The 22,537-nt window shown below is 35.6% G+C and overlaps 1 protein-coding gene across 2 annotated transcripts in view; it reads left to right on the plus strand.

The window, feature by feature from the left end:
• The window catches only part of PPA2 (inorganic pyrophosphatase 2), a 90,357-nt gene that overhangs the window by 36,658 nt on the left and 31,162 nt on the right, over window positions 1–22,537 (plus strand). For both annotated transcript variants that reach the window (XM_040477009.1, XM_040477020.1), the window contains one exon: window positions 7,645–7,771. In XM_040477009.1, coding sequence (XP_040332943.1) covers window positions 7,645–7,771 — 127 coding nt within the window. The remainder of the gene's footprint in view (window positions 1–7,644; window positions 7,772–22,537) is intronic.

The raw sequence follows: 22,537 nt of genomic DNA on the forward strand, positions 1-22,537 counted from the left end.
CCTCTCCTCTCCTCTCCTCTCCTCTCCTTCTTTCTTTCTTAGAATTTATTGCCAAGTTAGCTAACATACAGTGTATACACTGTGCTCTTGGTTTTGGGGGTAGATTCCTGTGATTCATCATTTATATACAACACCCAGTGCTCATCCCAACAAGTGCCCTTCTCAATGTCCATCACCCATTTTCCCCTTCCCCCTTACACACCCCCCATCAACCCTCAGTTTGTTCTCTGTATTTAAGAGTCATTTATGGTTTGCCTTCCTCTCTGTTTGAAATTATTTTTTCCCCTTCCCTTCCCCCATGGTTTTCTGTTAAGTGTCTCAAATCCCACATAAGAGTGAAAACATATGCTATCTGTCTTTTCTCTGATTGACTTATTTCACTTAACATAATACCCTCCAGTTCCATCCACATTGTTGTGAATGGCAAGATTTCATTCTTTCTCATTGCCGAGTAGTATTCCATTGTATATATAAAACCACATCTTCATTATCCATTCATCAGTCGATGGACATTTGGGCTCTTTCCATAATTTGGCTATTGTTGATAGCGCTGCTATAAACATTTGGGGTACATGTGCCCCTATGAATCAGCATTCCTGTATCCTTTGGGTAACTTCGAAGTAGTGCTGTTACTGGGTCGTAGGGTAATTCTATTTTTTATTTTTTGAGGAACGTCCACACTTTTCCAAAGTGGCTGTACCAGTTTCCATTCCCACCAACAATGCAAGAGGGTTCCCATTTCTCCACATCCTCGCCAACATCTGTTGTTTCCTGAGTTGTTACTTTTAACCATTCTGACCTGTGTGGGGTGGTATCTCAGTGTGGTTTTGATTTGTATTTCCCTGATGATGAGTGATGTTGAGCATTTTTTCATGTGTCTGTTGGCCATCTGGATGTCTTCTTTGGAAAAGCGTCTATTCAGGTCTTCTGCCCATTTCTTTACTAGATTATTGGTTTTTCCGGTGTTGAGTTTGGTAAATTCTTTATAGATTTTGGATACTAACCCTTTATCTGATATGTCATTTGTAAATATCTTTTCCTATTCCATTGGTTACCTTTTAGTTTTGTTGATTGTTCCCTTTGCAGTGCAGAAGTTTTTTATCTTGCTGAAGTCCTAATAGTTTGTTTTGCTTTTATTTCCTTTGCCTTCGGAGACATGTCAAGTAAGAAGTTGCTGCAGGTGAGGTCAAAGAGGTTGTTGCCTTTTTTCTCTTCCAGGATTTTAATGGTTTCCTGTCTCACATTTAGGTCTTTCATCCATTTTGAGTTTGCTTTTTTGTGTATGGCATAAGAAAGTGGTTTAGGTTCATTCTTCTGCATGTTGCTGTCCAGCTATCTCAGCACCATTTACTAAAGAGACTGTCTTTTTTCCATTGGATACTCTTTCCTACTTTGTTGAAGATTAGTTATCCATACATTTATGGGTCCAATTCTGGGTTCTCTATTCTATTACGTTGCTCTATGTGTCTGTCTTGATACCACACTGTCTTGATGATTACAACTTTGTAGTAGAGGCTAAAGTCTCGGATTGTGATGCCTCCATCTTTGGTTTTGTTTTTCAACATTACTTTAGCTATTCATGTGGTCTTTTTGGTTCCATACAAATTTTAGGATTGTTTGTTTTAGCTCTGAGAAGAATGCTGGTGCTATTCTGATTGGGATTGCATTGAATGTATAGATTGCTTTGGGTGGTATCGACATTTTAACAGTATTTGTTATTCTAGTCCATGAGCATGGAATGCTTTTCCATTTCTTTGTGTCATCTTCAATTTCTTCACTAAGCTGTCTATAGTTTTCAGGGTGCAGATCTTTTATCTCTTTGGTTAGGTTTATTCCTAAGTATTTTATGGTTCTTTGTGCAATTGTATATGTGACTTTGCTGAATTCAGGTATCAGTTCTAGCAGTTTTTGGTGGAGCCTTTTGGGTTTTCCATATAGGGTATTATGTCATCTATGAAAAGTGAAAGTTTGACTTCTTTGCCAGTTTGGATGCCTTTTATTTCATTTTGTTGTCTGATTGCTGATGCTAGAACTTCCAACACTATGTTAAACAACAGTGGTGAGAGTGGATATCCCTGTTGTGTTCCTGATCTCAGAGGGAAAGCTCTCAGTTTTTCCCCATTGAGGATGATATTCGCTGTGGGCCTTTTCATATATGGCTTTTATGGTAGTGAGGTATGTTCCTTCTATCTCAAATTTCTTGAGCGTTTTATTAAGAAAGGATGCTGTATTTTGTCAAATGCTTTTCTGCATCTGTTGACAGGATCATATGGTTCTTATCCTTTCTTCTGTTAATGTGATGTATCACATTGATTGATTTGTGAATATTGAACCAGCCATGCAGCCCAGGAATGAATACCACTTGATCATAGTGAATAATTCTTTTAATATAGTGTTGAATTTGATTTTCTAGTATCTTGTTGAGGATTTTCATATTCATGTTCATCAGAGATATTGGCCTGTAATTCTCCTTTTTAGTGGGGTCTTTGTGCAGTTTGGGAATCAGGGTAATGCTGGCTTCGTAGAATGAGTCTGGAAGTGTTCCTTCTGTTTCTATTTTTGGAACAGCTTGCGAGAACTTAACTCTGCTTTAAATGTCTGGTAGAATTCCCCTGGAAAGCCATCTGGTGCAGGACCCTTATTTTGTTGGGAAATTTTTGATAATGGATTCAATTTCTTCACCGGTTATGGGTCTGTTCAAGTTTTCTGTTTCTTCCCATTTAAGTTGTGGTAGTGTGTGGGTATCTAGGAGTTTGTCCATTTCTTCCAGATTGTCCAGTTTGTTGGCATATAATTTTTTATAGTATTCTCTAATAATTGTTTGTTTTTCTGTGGTATTGGTTGTGATCTCTCCTCTTTCATTTGTGAGTTTATCTATTTGGGTCCTCTCTCTTTTCTTTTTGAGAAGTCTGGCCAGGGGTTTATCGGTTTTGTTTATTCTTTCAGAAAACCAGCTTTTAGATTCATTGATGTGTTGTACTGTTTTTTTGGATTCTGTGTTGTTTATTTCTGCTCTAATCATTATTTCTCTTCTTCTGCTGGCTTTGGGGTTTCTTTGCTGCTCTGTTTCTAGTTCCTTTAGGTGTGAGGTTAGATTCTGTATTGGGGATTTTTCTTGCTTCTTGAGATGGGCCTGGATTGCGATGTATTTTCCTCTTAGGACCTCTTTTGCTGCATCCCAAAGGGTTTGGACTGTTGTGTTTTCATTTTCATTTGCTTCCATATATTTTTTAAGTTCTTCTTAAATTCCTGGTTGACCCATTCATTATTTAGTAGGATGCTCTTTAACCTCTGTGTATTTGGAGGCTTTCCAAATTTTGTGTTTTGTTGATTTCAAGTTTCATAGCATTGTGATTGGAAAATATGCATAGTATGATCTCAGTCCTTTTATATTTGTTGAGGGCTGTTCTGTGACCCAGTATGTGATCTGTTTTGGAGAATGTTCCATGTGCACTTGAGAAGAATGTGTATTCTGCTGCTTTTGGATGAAAAGATCTGAATATATCTGCTAAGTCTATCTGTTCCAGGGTGTCATTCAGAGCCATTGTTTTTTAACATTTTCTGCCTGGATGATCTATCCATTGACGTAAATAGAGCAAATATAGTAAATAGTCCCCAATAATCACAGTATTGTTATCTGTAAATTTATTTATGTTTGTGAGTAGTGGATTCATATATTTGGGTGCTTTCACATTGGGGGCATAAACATTTATAATTGATCCTCTTCTTTATGGATAGACACCTTAATTATGATATAATTATATATTTAATATATAATTAAATATAATTAATATAATTCTTCATCTCTTGTTACAGTCTTTGTTTTGAAATCTAGTTTGTCTAATATAAGTATGGCTACTCTGGCTTTCTTTTGACATCCCATAACATGATAGATGGTTTTCCATCCCTTCACTTTCAATCTGCAGGTGTCCTCAGATCTAAAATGAGTCTTTTAGGTCTAAAATGAGTCTTTTATAGGCAGCATATAGATGGATCTTGGTTTTTTATCCATTCTGATACCCTATGTCTTTTGATTTAGTATTTAGTCCATTTACATTCAGAGTGATTATTGAAAGATACGGATTTAGTGTCACTATTCTATTTGTAGGTTTCATGCTTGTGATTATGTTTCTGCTGCTTTGTAGTCTTTGTTGCTTTGCTGCTTTCCACTTGCAGAGCACCCCTTCGGATCACTTTCAGGGCTGGCTTAGTGGTCATGAACTCCTTTAGTTTTTGTTTGTATGGGAAAGCCTTTATCTCTCCTTCTATTCTGAATGACAACCTTGCTTGATAAAGGATTCTTTTTTTAAACATTTTTAAAAATGTTTTTATTTATTTTTGAGGGAGAATGAGACAGTGTGTGAGTGGGGAAGAGCAGAAAGAGAGAGAGGGAGACACAGAGTCCGAAGCAAGCTCCAGGCTCTGAGCTGTCAGCACAGAGCCCGATGCGGGGCTTGAACCATGAGCTGTGAGATCATGACCTAAGCTGAGGTCAGATGCTTAACTGAGTGAGCCACCTAGGCGCCCCTGGATGAAGGATTCTTGGCTGCATATTTTTCCTGTTTAGCTCATTGAACATTCCCTGCCTTTCCTTTCTGGCCTGTCAAGTTTCATTGGACAGATCTGCTACTACCCTTATGTGTCTACGCTTGTAGGTTAAGGCCCATTTGTCCTTAACTGCTTTCAGAATTCTCTCTTTATCCTTGTTTTGCCAGTTTCACTATGATATGTCATGGTGTTGACCTGTTTTTATTGTTTTTAAAGGGAGTTCTCTGTGCCTCCTGGACTTGGATACCTGTTTCCTTCCCCAGATTAGGGAAGTTCTCAGCTACAATTTGTTCATTTTTGTTTTTTTTATTTTTTAACGTTTATTTATTTTTGAGACAGAGACAGAGCATGAACGGGGGAGGGGCAGAGAGAGAGGGAGGCACAGAATCTGAAGCAGGCTCCGGGCTCTGAGCCATCAGCCCAGAGCCCAATGCAGGGCTCGAACTCACGGACCGTGAGATCGTGACCTGACTTAAAGTCAGACGCTTAACCGACCGAGCCACCCGGGCGCCCCATCAGCTATAATTTGTTCAAATAAACCTTCTGTCCCTTTCTCTTTCTTCTTCTTCTTCTTCTGGAACTCCTGTAATACGGATATTATTTCATTGCATTGAATCTCTTAGGTCTCTAATTCTCTTCTCGTGGTCTAGTAATTTCCTTCCTTTCCTTTTGTCAGCTTCCCCATTTTCCATAATTTTATCTTCTGTTTCACCTATTCTTTCCTCTGCTTGTCCCATCCTTGCTGTCCCTGTGTCTAGTTTATTACGCACCTCATTTACAGCATTTCTTAATTAATCGTGACTATTTCTTAGGTCCTTGATCCCCGCAGCAGTAGATTCTCTGCTGTCTCTTGTGCTTTTTTCACGCCCGGCTATTAGTTTTACGACTATTATTCTAAATTCTTGATCAGATATATTGTATCTGTTTTGAGCAGTTCTCTGGCTGTCAGTTCTTCCTGGAATTTCTTTTGATAATTCTTTCATTTTGTCATTTTAGCTAGTTTTCTGTCCTTTACATGTTTTAATAGCTTGTTATGTGTCCTGTACCTGTGAGTACTACTGTATTAAAAAGGGGTCATACACTGTTCAGGGCCTGGCAGTTCAGAAGGGGTTTTTGGAGTGTGTTACGTGCACTCTGTTCCTGTGTCTTGGCTGCTTTGTCTCACTCCTTGTAGTGGTGGATTGGATCATCCACCAGGTGTGCTTTGATTGGTTTGTTGAAGTAAACTTCAAAATGAGAAGGATGGGGGGAAGAGAAACCATATCCCAAACAGAGAGAGATGATAGGAGTGGAGAAAAAAACCAGGCAGAGAATCAAAGAAACTATAGGGTTTAATCCACAAAGAGAAAGAGGAAAATAAAGAAGAAGGAGATACAGAAAAGGTGTAAAAAGAACAGAGTAAAAATGCCTGATTAAACAAACAACCAGAACAGAGAAAAAAAGAAAAAGAATATATATATATAATTAAGAATTGACCAAAAATCAAATCAGAAACTATAAGGCTCTGTCCCGCCAAGCTGTCTCCGTATACCCCTGGACATGCCTCTGTCAGTTTGTAGCCTGGATTCCTGGAATTCCAAGTATTCTGACCTCAATACTACTGCCTTTGAGGGATGAGGGAAATTCTGGTATCCCTACTCCTCCACCATCTTGACTCCTCCCCTACAAGGTGCTTTTTAAAACTATATGATTCCTCGGAATTCCCCCTGCCACCAACGGCTTCTGCAGGGTCCTCTATTGGCACCATTGACATTTTGGATGGATAATTCTGTTACAGTGGACTGTCCTGTTCAGTATCCCTGGCTTCTTCCCATTAGATGCTAGTAATACCTCCCTGTTTTTGACAACGAAAATTGTCTCCAGACAATGTCAGATAGTCTCGAGAGGGCAAAATTACCTCTGGTTGAGAATCAATAATCTAATTTATAACTGAGCTAACCAGTGTGGCCAGCCTTACACTAGTCATTATGTGATAACTTCAAATTTGAACATTTTTGTTTTATAAAGATCTCCTGGCATGAGGTGTGTAAGTCCCCCCAACAAGATCGGAAACCTTTGAGAACAGGGATTTTGTTAGATACATAGTGTTTAACATAGTGATGGGTACTTAATAGAGCTTAGACATATGAGAGTCTGGTTAATATAATTGTGCATATTGCCCTACAAGTGAGATTTCAGTTTACTTTATAAAATCGTGCTAATCTGTTGTGTGTAATTAGGTTGTAACTAATTATAAATTCCTGTAGATTTATATTAAGATTTTAGATTCATTTTGCAAATGTTCTGAAAGGACTTATTTGACTTTATGGTTTCAGATCTGGGTTTTTTCCTTCTCAAATTTCAAAACACAAAAGTGACTTTCTTTTGCATACCTTGCTTTCCAAATGTAAAGCTGCATTTTGAATCATGAAGGAATTTGTTCTGAAGCATGTGTTCAAATTTTAGCTTGCAGTGAAATTCTGTAGGGCCAACAGGATATAGGAAGGATGCATGCGTATAAACTTGGCATTGGCAACTTTGAAGGAACCACTGAAATAACTTTCTTTAATGCATGGAACATCTGCTTCAACATCATGCAATTTCTTGGTTTCCTTTAAAATCTTGTTAAGGCATTTTATGAAACCTGTTTTATCTGTATTTTTAACATGTTAATTCTTCCAGTGTCATTCATTGTCTTAAGGCTGTATTCTAATATGTTAAAAATTTACTTTTCACTTGTAACTGATAAATGTGGTTTGCAAAACAGCATTTTAAGAGGATTCTCAGCTCTCTATTTTATCCCCAAGCAGCAAAATCCAGGTTTATACTATGTAATGATATGCATGGGTTTATTTTCTATTTAGTAGGAGTTTCTAGGCCTAGTACATTAAATTTCAAGATCTATAAATAACTTTAGTTTCTAAAAAGGAATCAAGATACTTAATTTTAAAAGGGATATCATAATAGGCTTTATAGACTATTTTTACATTATCTTTAATTATTAAAGCTTTATTAAATTTCATTCTGTAATGCTTTTAACCTTTCATATGTATTTTCTGATAGATGAGTAAATTTCTCCAGAGCCTTGAAAATGCTGAATTTCTTTTCTCTTTAAAGGTTCTTTCTTGTGGAGAGGTTATTCGTGTGAAGATCCTTGGAATTTTGGCTCTTATTGACCAGGGTGAAACAGACTGGAAAATAATTGCTATCAATGTGAATGACCCTGAAGCCTCAAAGTTTCATGGTAAGTCTGTAACTTTCCAGAAACAGAAGTAAATCAGTATGTCATTCGAATTCTTAGCATCTAAAGGGGGGGCTCATGTAAAACAGAATATGTATATTTGATTTTTTTATTCTCTTCATCCACAGATTATAAAGGAGAATCTATTATGATTGTATCTGAGTTGTGTCATATTGCTAGGAAGAACAAGAAAGAGAAAAGGCTAGATAGACAGGTGGTACCTCAGACTAAGAAAATACAGTCTGTAGGTTCCCTCCCTCCTTCCTTCCTTTTTTTTGCTTAAATTTCTCTTGTTCATCTGAGTAAGTTGAAAACTAAGGAAGGCATGTTCATCAAGGACATACGCTGTTTCTGTATCTAGTTTTTGTCCTGTGTTGCAAAAATGGAGGGAAAGATAACTGTCCTTTGACAAAATTTTGATGTCCTAGAAATTTAAGTTCTAGAAATAGCTTGGTATGATAAAGAGTGGACTTTCTTCGGAGTCACACACACCTCAGTTTGAGTTCTGGCTGTGCTACTTTCTGAGTGATTTTGGGTAGATCATCTAACATTTGTGAATTTCAATTTGGTCACCCATTAAGGGAGATAATTATATCTACTTGTGAGCTTGTCCACAGTAAGAGATGATTCACTTAAAGCATCTGGCTGTCATATCAAGTGTTGAATATATGGCCACTGTTATTATTCTCTATTTTTCCCCCCTATTTTTCTAGCCTTTTTTCTTTCAGTTTCATTCTTTTCGTGTTCCTGGTTTCTTCTAGGCCTCAGTTAGAAAATACGCCATTTCTGAATGGATGGGAACTCATTAACACTTAAGTGTTAACCTCTCTTATTTTATGTGCATTTAAAACCTTTTCTTGCACATGGAACAGCAAGAGATTTTATGCCATTCTTGAGTGTAATTGAGAAAGGAAAGGATCTGATAAGGTGAAGTACAAATAACCTCAGGGGCAAAACTAAACATAAAACTACAATTAAAATATGAGGCTTTAGTTCATAACCATATATATTTCTTGTCTGTCTTTTATTTTATCCTGGGTTTCTTTAGTATATTTCTCATATATATGTATGTAAGAGAAGCAAAATACACTGTTAAACATTCTTTAATGCATTAACTGCTCCTCAAATGAGAACTGATAAAATAATGGTGCAACAGCCAGTCAAAACAAATCGCGTAACTAACTGATTGGTGATATGACACACTGAAGTTATGAAACTCTGCTAAGGGATGCCCCCTCTACACTGGAGAGGCTGAGTGCCTGAATGAAACGATGTGTTAGGTGGAATAAACTATTCTTTAGCCCAGTTCTGTTCCAGATGTGATTTAACTTTGTGAACTCTCATCATATGCCAAGCACTTGTACCTGTTCTAGTACATATTTTTATTCTTAATTTAAAAGGTGCTCTAAGGATTTAAATAATTGGCTCAAGTTTGCACATCCATTACATAGTAGAACTATGATTTGAACTCATTTCTGTCTGATTATAAAGTCCACTGTCTATCTATAATATTGTACTAAGCAGTTAATACTTGATTGTAGTAATTCGTGGTTTTTGTAACTAGCAGTATTATTGAAACAAGATTACATAAGGCTAATAACTACCTCATGTTTCTCTTGAGTTTGCTAAGGGTTAGAATGAAAAGTTCTCCTTCTTTACTTTAATTCTATTTGTTTCCTGAATGGAGATGACTTTGCACTTTGGCATCTTCTAAATTCTTTTTGTGTATGTTTGTACAAAAAGACACACCGGAAGGAATACTGAAGCTTATTTAGGTTGAGGTGACATCAGACCAGAATAATTACAAGAACTTGTTGAGTACTATTGACATATTTTGCTCTGAAATGATGTGCTGACATTGTGTTTTGTATTTATTTCCTGAATGAGTAAGGAATATGGGGGGAAATGGATATTATTTACTTTAAGGATATTTGCCTATTGTTCACTCTGGATAGTACCTTAAGTAATCATATATGTAGATTTTGTAGAGTAAGTTATTCTATAGTTTTAAGAGTTTGAAATGTTTTATTCTTAATTCCTTTTGCCTTCACCTTATTGTGATATATTCTACGTATCTGTATTGAATTTTTTCTCTCTTTTTATAGTGACCCAAGAAAAAAATAGATACAGGCACAAAGGCTGAAGAAATCATAGTAGAAATTTTTTAAATTATAAATCATGGAATACTAGATGACTCTATGTGGCAGAGTCATAATAATTATTAATTATTTTTAATTTAAGCTCAAGTTTTTATTTATACTTGTTGTATCTCTCAAACATGATCCAGCTGTTCTCTCAACTATTTCAGACAAAAGACAGATTTTGTTGTCCTGCTGCTTGAGCAAATGTTAATTGACAGAAATCATTCTTTTTTTTTTTTTAAAGTTTTATTTATTTATTAGAGAGAAAGAGAAGTGGGGGGAAGGGACATAGAGAATCCCAAGTAGGCTCCACATGGTCAGCATGGAGCCCAATGTGGTGCTTGAACCCACGAACTAGAAATCATGACCTGATCCAAAACCAAGAGTTGGATGCTGAACCAACTGAGCCACTCAGGTGCCCCTGACAGAAGTCATTCTTAATTTTACTTTTTTTTCTTCATTATTTAGCCTGGTGTGTTGTTTGTGTTTTCATTACCACCTACTAAAGTGGGGCATTAGAGGGGACGAGAACTGAGAGATGCTCCGTAATTGCAGGGGTGGAAAGCTTCCTAAATTTGTGAAGAAATTAAAAACAAAACAAAACAAAAAACAGTTCATATGATTTGATTATGATATTTAATAGTCTTCTATTATAATAATTTATCTTCTCAAGGTACCTACCGTGTAGTTCAGTAAGAGCCTAAGTATTGTAAGCATGTGGCTTATTTTATATGTTCCAGATTAAAAATTGACCTTTGGCAGGAGAGAGGAGACCTTACAAACAAATAAAGGAATCAATTTCTTGATTTCTAGATTAGATGAAATACCTATTATAACAACTTGTGATTTTATTGCAGTAAGATAAAAATGTATATTTGGACCCATATGATTAAATAAATATTAGCTAACAGATAATCAAGTTTGTTGCTGTTCTCTCTCTACATCTTTGAAAATTAACAATATTTAATCATAAATTAAGCAACATTTAAACATTTTATTATGTGTCCATTCCACATCTAACCTTCCAGAATCACAAACACAGTGTTTTGGATGGCATTTTTAATTATAAAAATAATCATATGCTTGGAAATAAAAACTCAGAAGTGTAAAAATACAAAATAAAAAGTACAATTCTCCTTCCCACTTCTCACGCCAGTCTGACTTCTCCAGTCTGTATCTTCTTCCTTGTATGTTTTTAGTTCCCCTGCACAGTTGCTTCTCTACTCAAGCATTGTATTTCTTAATTTATGTCTTTCCTTTTGACTCAAGTTGCTGCTCCAAAAACTTAGGAATTTAATTTTCCTATACATTTTTAAATTATGTTACTGTATTTCTTCTTCGATTATGTTAATAGCTCTAATTATTATACTTTGGGCATTATTTATCACTTCATTACTTTTGAACAATAAATTGTGGTTGCCCAGTACAAAACCAGGGCATGGAGGTTCTGCACTACTTCTCTGTCCTTTTCAGACCAGTTTCTCTGACCTGTACAGTAGCTCCACAGTGGCTAATTTTATCATATTTAAATTCTGTTCTTTAACTGTTTTTCATATTTTGTCTCTTGAGTCTGAAAATTGAAAAATAACAAATAACATTTATAGTGTTTATGTGAATAATACTATTATTCACCTCCTTTATCATATTAATTATGGACACAAGAGAATAGCTTGATGCACAGCGATCATCACAGGGTTTCTTTTCATTGCCCTGGGTTAATAGTTCTGTTTTTCTTAGATTCTTTCATGTCCTCTTTTTCATTTTCATTGTTGGCTGGTGTACATTTTCCAAAAATTTTTACATGACGTGGTTGGGAGATTGATTCTGAGTCCATACATGTCAGAAATGTCTTTTTTGGGGTCACTTTCTACTTAAATAGCTTTAAAATACCTAATGCAATAACTTAAAAAAATTACTGTGTATAATTTGGGATTTTATCACAAAGGAGTGATTTTATAACAGTGTAAATATTTGTTGTCTTTACTTCTTGGAATTTTTATTAGATCAATAGGAAGAAAGGTTAAAATCATGTAGGGGAAGGGATAGCTATCTATAATTTTTTTTTAATTCGGTAGTTTTCTGAGGATGTGTGTAATACAGAAATTTATAAAGAAATTTTTGTTCATTTTCATTGTTGTTTAGACATTTAAAAAATAAATCCCTCATTAATTTCCACTATCTTAAGAAAAAACAAGCTGTTTTTTGACATGATCAGTACCTATGTTTTCTTTTTTGAAAAAAAGAAGTCTGTTTTAATTTACTGACAGTATGTCCTTCTTTATTTCCATAATATTTTTAAAATTTTTTGGAGAATTATTACAATTCTACAAGGAAGTTTTAGGGTTGTTGTATTATGAAATCACTTCTTTGATCCAGATCATATATGTGCAGACTGTGGTAGGCTGTAATGACCTGTTCTAATATTTGTAGTTTTTAACTTTGACATGGCTGAACTAAAACTAGCCATTGCATCAGAGAACGTATTTCAGTTAGAAACTGTGATTGCTGGCTGTATTTCTGTAATTTTAATCTTATTATTTAAATCTTCCAGGTTTTTCTTCTGAAGCAGAAATAGCCATGGTGAAACTCCAAAAAGAAAAGTCTAAATAACATTTAAAAACAAATTTCTTGTGTTCCCTGGTAGAAAATCAGTCACTTTGGCTGGCTCATTAACACCTGGAGAGCACTAAGACCTTTTAATACCCTGTAATTAGGTTCCAGGCTCTAATGCTCTTAATGGTACCTTAATGGCCTGAAAGAGTTAATAAGACTCCCAGGGCTCCTAAATTGTTACTAGAGAATGCCTTTGGCCATTAGGGATAATAGTGCTTGGTTATGAAATAACCAAGTTCAGAGCTTTTTAAGAAAATTGAAATGCAAGGGCATGTGTAATTTCTCCTTGGGTTAAATTAACCACCTTCTATAATGTAGAGCTTCACATACTCACCAGACAGATGTTTGAACCTCTTCAGAATGCCAGTGATGCCTGAGGACCTTATGTCAGGTGAAGTAACCTCATAGGAGGTGATTTAGGCCTACAAGCTACTTCAACTTGCAGACTGTTAAAGATTTTTTTTTGTTTGATCTTTAAATAAATGAAAACAATCGTCTGTTCTATTGCTTGTGCAGTGATTTTGCAGTTTTTAAAAACAAAAAATTAGAAAACAAAAATTGAAATCAGAACAATTATATTGGCTTAGATACATTCTGGGATGAATAAATTACATGAGTAAAAAGGGAATTATTGAAAATGAGGACTTTTGGGGACTTTTTCAAAGGCCAGCACTGTACTGATCTTAGAAGTATCAGAATTTATCTGTATTTCATATATGTAGAATTTCAGCTTACTTTTAGAGAAATTTTTTTTTAAATTTTTTTTTTCAACGTTTATTTATTTTTGGGACAGAAAGGGACAGAGAGAGACAGAGCATGAACGGGGGAAGGGCAGAGAGAGAGGGAGACACAGAATCGGAAACAGGCTCCAGGCTCTGAGCCATCAGCCCAGAGCCTGACGCGGGGCTCGAACTCCCGGACCGCGAGATCGTGACCTGGCTGAAGTCGGACGCTTAACCGACTGCGCCACCCAGGCGCCCCTAGAGAAATTTAAAAGTCATGTAAAACTGTATAGTTCTTCAATGTCTTTCAAGGCAGTTACAAACCTGTGAAAACCAACTCTCTTTGACTCAAGTTTTCATTAGCTGAATGAACACCTAGTGTCCATACAATTATGATCTTAAAAATAAGGAAATTTACATGGTGTTTGATTTCCTTACTTTTTAAAACACAATTTAATACTATTATTTAGGGAGAAAAAAATAGAGAATAGCATAGAAATCTTAAAGGAAAATATTTGTGTTATCCTTTAGAACCAGCAAGAATAGAGTTCAGTTTGCTTTTCTGTGCATGGACTCATTGGCCCAGAAGGGGGCTGGTATATCACCACTGTCATCCTAAATGCTCTCACATTTCTGTAACAACTACTGCATGTTTAGTTATTATGCTGAGTGTTTCTTCTGGAATATCTGTTTAGCTTATTTACATAAGCTCAGGCAAAATGTGATAGTGTCTCCCCTACCTTTTTTTCAGATTAAGGAACTGAGGCACTGGGGAGGGGGGATTCTTGGTTAGTAACTTGTCTAAAGTCATACATGGAGCCAGTGGAATCCAGTTGGTCTCCAGAGCCTGCGCTGTTCACTGCATCCCACCACTCCTCTGAAAAATACTGGGGTAGTTGAATGTATCTGTAGCCTTGGACAGTGTTACTTTCTGGGAGTGCTGACCCTTTGCTCTTAAATAATATAGGCATCAGTGAGTTAATTATGATTAGAGGTCCCAGTAAAAGGATGGTTTTTTTGATCTTCATTCCTTTGATTTCACTAATAGGTACTTCAATAGGCATGGGTGTGTAGGGATGGGGTGTGGGAAGAGGTAGTTTGAGGAACAGGGACAAATTGAGTAAAATGTACTATAATTAAGAATAGAATTACATCACTGGGAATATTTTGCTTCTTTTTTAAACCTTGACCTCTTCCAGTGTTTTTTAGGTTTCAGTCATACTCTTGTGGTATGGTGAAGGGTAGAGGAGGCCTAAATTCTAAAATCCTCTCTTGTGTTTGTTAGTTAGCTGGCCTTGAGAAAGTCTTATAAGCTCTGGAAGCTTTACTGTCCCCAACTCTAAAGGTGCAGAATTTATCCTCTAATCGGTAAATGATCCCTAGCATTTTTTCCATCTCGTAAATTTTGGTTGTTCTAGGAAATATTTTTATTTTTGCTTTAAATGTTTATTTATTTTGAGAGAGAATGAGAGGAAGGAGCAAAGAGAGAGATGGAGAGAGAATTCCAAGCAGGCTCCACACTGTCAGTGCAGAGCCTGATGCGGGGTTTAACCTTACAAATCTGAGATCATGTCGTGTGATCACGTCCTGAGCAGAAACCAAGTCAGACTCTCAACCGACCGAGCCACCCAGGTGCCCCGGAAATATTTTTAATTCATTATTTTCAGCTTTCCTTTAAAGTGGAAAGACCTAAATAAATTGTCTTCAAAGATAGTGCTGAAGGAAACACAGTTTAAATTAAAGGATTACGAAATAGATTTCTTGGGGACATGGCACATTTTTAAGTTTTCTAGGGTAGCTCTTAGATGATGGAGCTGGAACTTCATTGGAGGTCTGTCTGTCTGACCCCAAACCTGAGTTTTTAGCCATTCTGTTAAATGCTTCCAGTTAAAATCAGGTTAGAAAAATTATTTGAATTTCTGCTGTGTTTAAGGCACCAGAATGATTTTCACTTTACTGGTCATAAAGTTTCTTGTGAAATGGCAATGAATATTTGTATTTTGGGGGAAGAAAATCTACCAAGGTCTTTTCCAGGAGGTTTTTCTGATACAATACAAATAGGCCTCTGTGTAGAATTACCTTGTTTGGTATTTCTTATTTTGTTGTGTGTTAATTTCCATTATTTTTCTTGATATTAATGTATATTTTTAGTACAGGTGTTGATAAGAGTAGAATTAGTAGAAAAGGGTAATGGAAAAGGAAAGGTCAATAAAATGAGGGTTACTAAGTTCATCAGACTGTACTATGAAGCATGGATGTGCAGACCAGTGTGGAAAACAAAATCGTTTAGAGATCTGAGTAAACTGAAAGTATTCAAACTATTAATTCTGAGCTAGAGCCTCTATTTGTGATGCAGAAAATATAATGAGTGTTGTGGAATGGAGCTGTTGTTTCTTGTGAATGCTTGTAAGATATCGTTAAAAACGTTATGTTCTTGCTTCCCACAGATTTTGTTTGAGGCCTGTTGTGCACATATTTAGCTCTGTGAGAGCAGCAGCTATAGTGCTGGAGTGAGAGCTTTGTGCATTATTTCCTTTGGTTAAATCCCATAGAATTGGAAACTTTTTTTTTTACCTTTTCCTTTTTCTTTTTGCCGCCTTTGGACAAAATTTCAAGCGTGTGGCCATTTTCTAGTATCTTCTTCCCTTTAAATAATATGAGCAAAGAGATACGGCATTACATTTATGTTACTGGTTTTTTTTTTTTTTTTTTAACGTTTATTTATTTTTGGGACAGAGAGAGACAGAGCATGAACGGGGGAGGGGCAGAGAGAGAGGGAGACACAGAATCGGAAACAGGCTCCAGGCCCCGAGCCATCAGCCCAGAGCCTGACGCGGGGCTCGAACTCACGGACCGCGAGATCGTGACCTGGCTGAAGTCGGACACTTAACCGACTGCGCCACCCAGGCGCCCCACTGGTTTTTATCTAAAAATAAAAACAAAAAATCCACAGCTGATGATATGCTTCCCTCCCTTTGTGTTGTAGTTTGGTGGAAATAATCCAGATAACAACAGCATTTTAATTTTTTCTACAGATTACTAAGAAGATCTTGTTATATTCTATGTTAGGTTCGTGTCTAAGTTTTTAATACTAATTTTTCCATTACAATAGCTTATTTTAGAGGGAGAAAATATTTATACTTAAAATTCTGGAGTTTTTCAACAACTGCTATTCTGTTTCTTTAGAGTCGTGTGTACATTTCTGTTATGTGTACATATCTATTCTTTGCATAATGCTTTGGAGATTCCTGCATATTGTGTGTAATCAGTATGCTTTGTTTCATTTGATTGCTGAATAGTGTTCCGTTGTATAGATAACACCACAGTTTATTGATGTATGAATGAAAATTTGGGTTTCCTTCCAGTCGGGCTGATACAAATAAAGTTGCTGTGAACAGTTATATATAAGTTCTTGTGTGAACATAGGTTTTCATTTCTCTTAGGGATATATCTAGGAATAGGGTTACTGGGTCAGATGATAATTGTATGCTTAATATCATATGAGAACCTGTGACACTGTTTACCAAAGTGGCTGTGTCACTTTGTGCTTCCACTGGCAGTTGTAGGAGAGAGCCAGTTGCTCCCAGAACCTCCATCCATTCTTTGTGCTTTTGTTTCGTATTGTCTTAAATAATAAAATGTCTTCTAAAGAAATTACGAGAAGTGGGGCACCTGGGTGGCTCAGTCGGTTAAGCATACGACTTCAGCTCAGATCATGATCTCACAATCCGTGAGTTTGAGTCCCGCGTGGGGCTCTGTGCTGACAGCTCAGAGCCTGGAGCCTGCTTGGGATTCTGTGTTTCCCTCTCTCTCTGCTCCTCCCCCGCTCATGCTCTTTCTCTCTCTCTCTGTCAAAAATAAATAAAAACATTAAAAAAAATTTTTTTAAGAAATCAGGAGAGGCGTGCGCGCACACACACACGTATTCATTTACATTTACCCACATATTTGCCTTGTCCATACCCATAGATTTTATTACAGAAAACAGAAACAGAAGATCTGTAGTTGCCATTTGGTGTCCTTTACCTTCAACTTGAATGCTTTAGCATTTTTTTATAGCTTATTATTTTTTAAAAATTTTTAGAGAGAGAGACAGAGGGAGAGAATTTTAAGGAGGCTCTGTGCTGACCCCCAACGTGGGGCTCAGTCCCACAACCCTGGGATCATGACCTGAGCCAAAATCAAGAGTCGGGCGCTCAACCCCGGCTCAGCTAAGCCACCCAGGCTCCCCGACTTCAGCATTTTTTGTAGTGTAGTTCTGCTGGTGATGAATTCTCTCCATTTCATTGATCCGATATTGTCTTTTCTGACCTGTTTTTTGGAAGTGTAGTTTCACTGGATATAGAATTTTGAGTTGAAGGGATCTTTACAAAGATGTTCCATTTTCTTTTGGTCTCCACTGTTTCTGAAGAGAAGTCAGCAGTTAATGTGTTGTTACCCAGCGTATATGTTGTTTTTCTGAGACTATTTTAAAGATTTTCTCATTTTTGATTTTCAGCAATTTTTCTCTGATATACTAAGTAGTATCCTTTCTTTTATATTTATCCTGCTTAGAATATACTGAACTTTGTAGACCTGTACGTTCATGTTTTTACACATTTGCGTAATTATTTGCCATTATTTTTTTCCTTCATTCTGAGACTCCTAATACATATTTTTAACCACTTTTTATTGTCTCACAGTTCACTAAAGCTCTCTTTATGTCTTCTCAGTCTTTATTCCTTATTGTTCTTCAGACAGGATAATTTCTGTTGTTTTATTTTCTACTTCTGTGATTTTTTTTTTTTTTTTTTTTTTTTTGCCATATCCAAATGCTGCTATTAAACCCATCTGACTTTTCATTTACTTCCTCATTTGGTTCTTTTTTTCTGATAGTTTTTTAGGCTTTGTTTTTCTTCCTTAACTGAGATTTCCACATGTTCATCAATCATAACCATAGTTTTTAAAAGTCCTTGAACATACTTGTAACAACTACTTTAAAATCCTCATTTGCATGGGTTGTCTCAGGATTGATTTCTGTTGGCTGTTTTTCCTCTTGATTAGGAGTCTCAGAAATATTCTAGTATGTGCAATAAATCATATGGCCATCTTGCTTTTGCCTAACAGGCATTTTTGTCCCATATTGAGTCTACAGGGTGCTTATCTTGTTTTTGAGTATTTTTGGTTTTCTCTTTTTATGTTCTTTATCTTGGTGTTGGTTAACCTGTATGTTGAAACATGAAATCAGTGCTTATCTTTGACAGAGGTTTCTGTTTTCTGTGAAGAGAAATGCTTCATAAAGTTGGGCATTGTTTTTAATTATTGATAATTTGGTTAATATACTTGAATTGAGTCTCATCTCAGAAATAAAGGAATTTTATTTATGTATTTGCTTCCTTTCTGTTCCAATTGTTTTTAAAAAGTGGTTATTTAAGTTTAATTTAAACACAATAGAAATGAAAACACTTTATGAGAACTAGAAAGGTAAATGCATTTGTCATAAGAAATTAATTACAAATGCATTTGAGGCCCCATCTTTACCGTAAGAATAGATGTGTTTATAGAAAACTGTTAGGATTAAGTATGCATGTGTATGTGTGTGCCTGTATATCCACATCCCTTTCATGTTATTTTTAGTGCATATTTATATTGTGTATATCTGTGCCTGGCTGCATTGATTTCTCAGTAGAGTCATACACATTAAACATAAAATAACTGTCAGTATTAATGTAAGAATGTTCAGTAATTTTCTAAATTATTAATTCATGTTTATTTATATATTTTTGAGAGATGAAAGCATGTAAGGCCCTAGGTTTGCCTGTGAATATAACTTTGTCTACATTCCATGGAAAAGGTTTTAGGGGATTGGAGGGATGACAATTAATATTTCTTAAGAATGATCCCTTATTTTTATTAAATGATTTTTAATATATTGCTTTATTTAATCCTTACGACAGCTTAGATTTTCTACATTTTATGGAAGAAAATATACAAAATAATGTCCTTTCCCAAGGTGATGCAGTATATGAATTCCAAAACTGGAATTTGAACTTAGTGCTGATTCCAAATGGGATGTTTTTCCTTATTTACCTAATTTCTTCTTATAAATTTTGAGTGTTCTTATTTTCATTGTTCTCTGAATATTCTTAGAGTTTTTATTTTCTTTTGGACCAAAAAGTTTTTTGTTAAATAAATAACAAAAGAGTATATTTTTCCTTTTTTTTCTCAATATTCTATTTTTAATTATACAAAAAGTTGAAGGGACTGGGTATGGTTGTTTCTTGGAAGGCAAGAGAGTTATTTAAAATGTTTTATTGTTAATCTGTAGATTCATTGTATTTGCTTACCAAGTGTGTTGTCATAATTTTCTCATGCTTAAAATTTCTTGATGTTTTGTTTGTTTTTAATTCACAATCATTTTTTAGGCCCATTAGTGCTTTAATGTATCTCTAGATTAAAAAGATCTCATACCTTAGTTATTTCTTTTTCATTCTTGATGGGCGGTATGTATAAAATGAACCTTACCAGTTTGAGTGTTCGCCTCTTTTATATCATTTATTTCTGAAGTCTGGGTAAAATAGAAGTGACTAGAATCTCCCCCTGCTGTAAGAGTGTATCTTTAATTAAAAAAGAACAGGAGAAACTTTAATTCACAAACCACTTTCTTTTTCTTTTTTGCTTAATAGATCACAATTTGTGACATTCTTTTAGGTTTTAAAAACAAATGAATTGGTTTATATGGAGAAGAAACCTAATTACATGGAAGGTATACCACTGTCTCCGATGAAGGAAAAGCTAAGTCACAAAGATTGCTTTTAAAAAATGTAAAGTGTTATTATGATCCTCTAATGTTTACAGAGATGGAATGATAGGCTTTGACTAAGATATTTTTAGATTAATTTCTTTGCTTTTGTAAATTCCTAAATCAAAATTAGTCAAGGAAAACTAAATTAAACTGGAGAGTACTAGATTTGGAGAAGCCAAATTGAACTTTAAAATTTGTCATTATATTTTATCATTATTCTCTGTTTTTCCTTAAAGCTAATATTTAATAAAGAAATTATAAATTTTCTAGTGAATTTATATAGAACTATGATTGTTTATAAATTTTAAATCTCCAGTTTTAACATAAAAATTCTCTTAAGTAAACTCCATTTAATCTTTTCTAATTAAATTTTCAAGTTTGGAAACCACTTTGTTATAAAGTAAATAATGGCTATACACTATTTGTCGGCCATTTGACACCTTTTTATGAAACTTAAAAAAAAAAACTACAGTGATAAATATTTAGGTGACTGCTTAATTGATTGTACTATAATTTAAATTGTTACTTAATGTTGCCAGCTATTCCTTTCTCACTCTTTGATACTTTAAATTTTATATAGGTCTGATCTTTACTGGGTTTTGTTTTTAACTTTTTTTCTTTGGTAATTCCTTTTAGTTCTGCTTTCTAAAAATATCCAAAATTGACCATTTGTCACCACCTCCATACAGCTACCATTTATCTCGGCCCTCATTGTATTTCATCTACAGAGACTGGATTTCCTGACTCCACTTCTTCCTTTATGATCTTTTCCCTACACAGCAGAAAGAGCAATCTTCCTAATCTGTAGTGTTTGGCCCAGAACCCTCTAATGGCTTCTTATCTCAAAGTAAAAGGATGGCCTTTAGAGTCCCTTGTGACTGGCCGGTGGCTGCTTGCTTCTCTAATCTCATCTAACATTCTTTCTTCACTCTGTTCTTTCTTACACAGGGCTTTCTTACTGTCTTCCTTAACCATTTTAAGCACAATCATACCTCAGAATATTGGCACTTCTATCTTCTTCCCAGGACTTCTCCTCTTCTAGATATTTGAATGAGTTGCTCCCACACTTCATCCCAGAATTTACTAAAACTTGGGGTGCCTGGGTGGCTCAGTCGGTTAAGCATCCTTCTCTTGATTTGCACTCAGGTCATGATCTCACAGTTGTGAGATCGAGCCCTGCATTGGGCTCCACAATGAGCATGGAACCTGGTTGGGATTTTCTCTCCCTCTCTCTCTGCCTCTGTCCCTGCTTGTGTTTCTCTCTCTCTCTCTCTCTCTCTCTCTCTCTCTCTCTCTCAAAATAAGTAAACAAACATTAAAAAAATAACAATTTACTAAAGTTTTATCAGAGGCTGTCCCTGACCTTTCATATCTAAAATCCTCTTTCCTCACTATGCAGAGCAATCTACATGCATAATTGTAGATTTGTATGTTTTTTTCCCTCATCTTTAACTATTTTTTTACTCAGGCCTAATTTGACAGCAGATATTTTTAGCAAACTGTTTTATTGAATTCTTTCAAAACATTGAAGTCAATTTTATAGAAATAATTTTTTATACTGGTAAAATCATTGCCTTATGTAATATTTTATAAATTTCATAATTACAACCACCGATACGGTTGGCATAAGTGCTTTGGGAATAAACATACCTGATGCATGATAAAACTAAAACTTAACTGGTAGAAGCAAAGTGTGGACTTCTTTCCAGAGTTTTCTGCCAGACTCAACATACAGACCACTATGGACAGAAGTTAAAATATTTTACGGAAGTGGAAAGTCTGTTAATCATTCAGGGAGTTGATACGGTAGATCTCAGTTTTTTAAAAGAGCTTGATTTGTAGTTAAAAACAAACTGAAATAAGTTGATTGACTATATAATAGAACTCTTTTAGATTATTCTGATTTTATTGTTGGGTTAGTTCATCTTGAAAATACACTGTGGGGCACCTGGGTGGCTCTGTTGGTTAAGTGTTTGACTCTTCTTGATTTTGACTTACGTCATGAACTCAGGTTCCTGACTTCAGGCCTGGTGTAGGGCTTCTCGCTATCAGGGATTCTCGCTCTCTGCCCCTCCCCCACTCACGTGCACCTGCGTGCATGTGCTCTCTCGCTCAAATAAATAAATATTAAAAGAAAATGCATTGTATAATTATAGTAGAAACTTCCATAAGAAGTTAATTCCAAGAATGGGTATAAATCATTACTAGAGAATTCCTTTTCTTAATATATATTCTAAAAAAATATATCTAATGAAAATGGAATCTGGAAATGGAGAATAGTAATGGTTACACAATATTGTGGATGTACTTAATGCCACTGAATTGTACATTAAACAGCAAGTTTTACCTTATGTATATTTTACCACAATAAAGGAAAACTAAAGGGGCACCTGGGTGGCTCAGTCAGTTGAGCCTCCGACTTTGGCTCAGGTCATGATCTCACAGTTTGTGGGTTGGAGACCTGCATAGGGCTCTGTGCAACAGCTCAGAGCCTGGAGCTCGCTTCCAA

This window comes from Herpailurus yagouaroundi, unplaced genomic scaffold, assembly GCF_014898765.1.
Source record: "Herpailurus yagouaroundi ecotype Mexico unplaced genomic scaffold, PumYag 28, whole genome shotgun sequence".
NCBI lineage: Eukaryota > Metazoa > Chordata > Mammalia > Carnivora > Felidae > Herpailurus > Herpailurus yagouaroundi.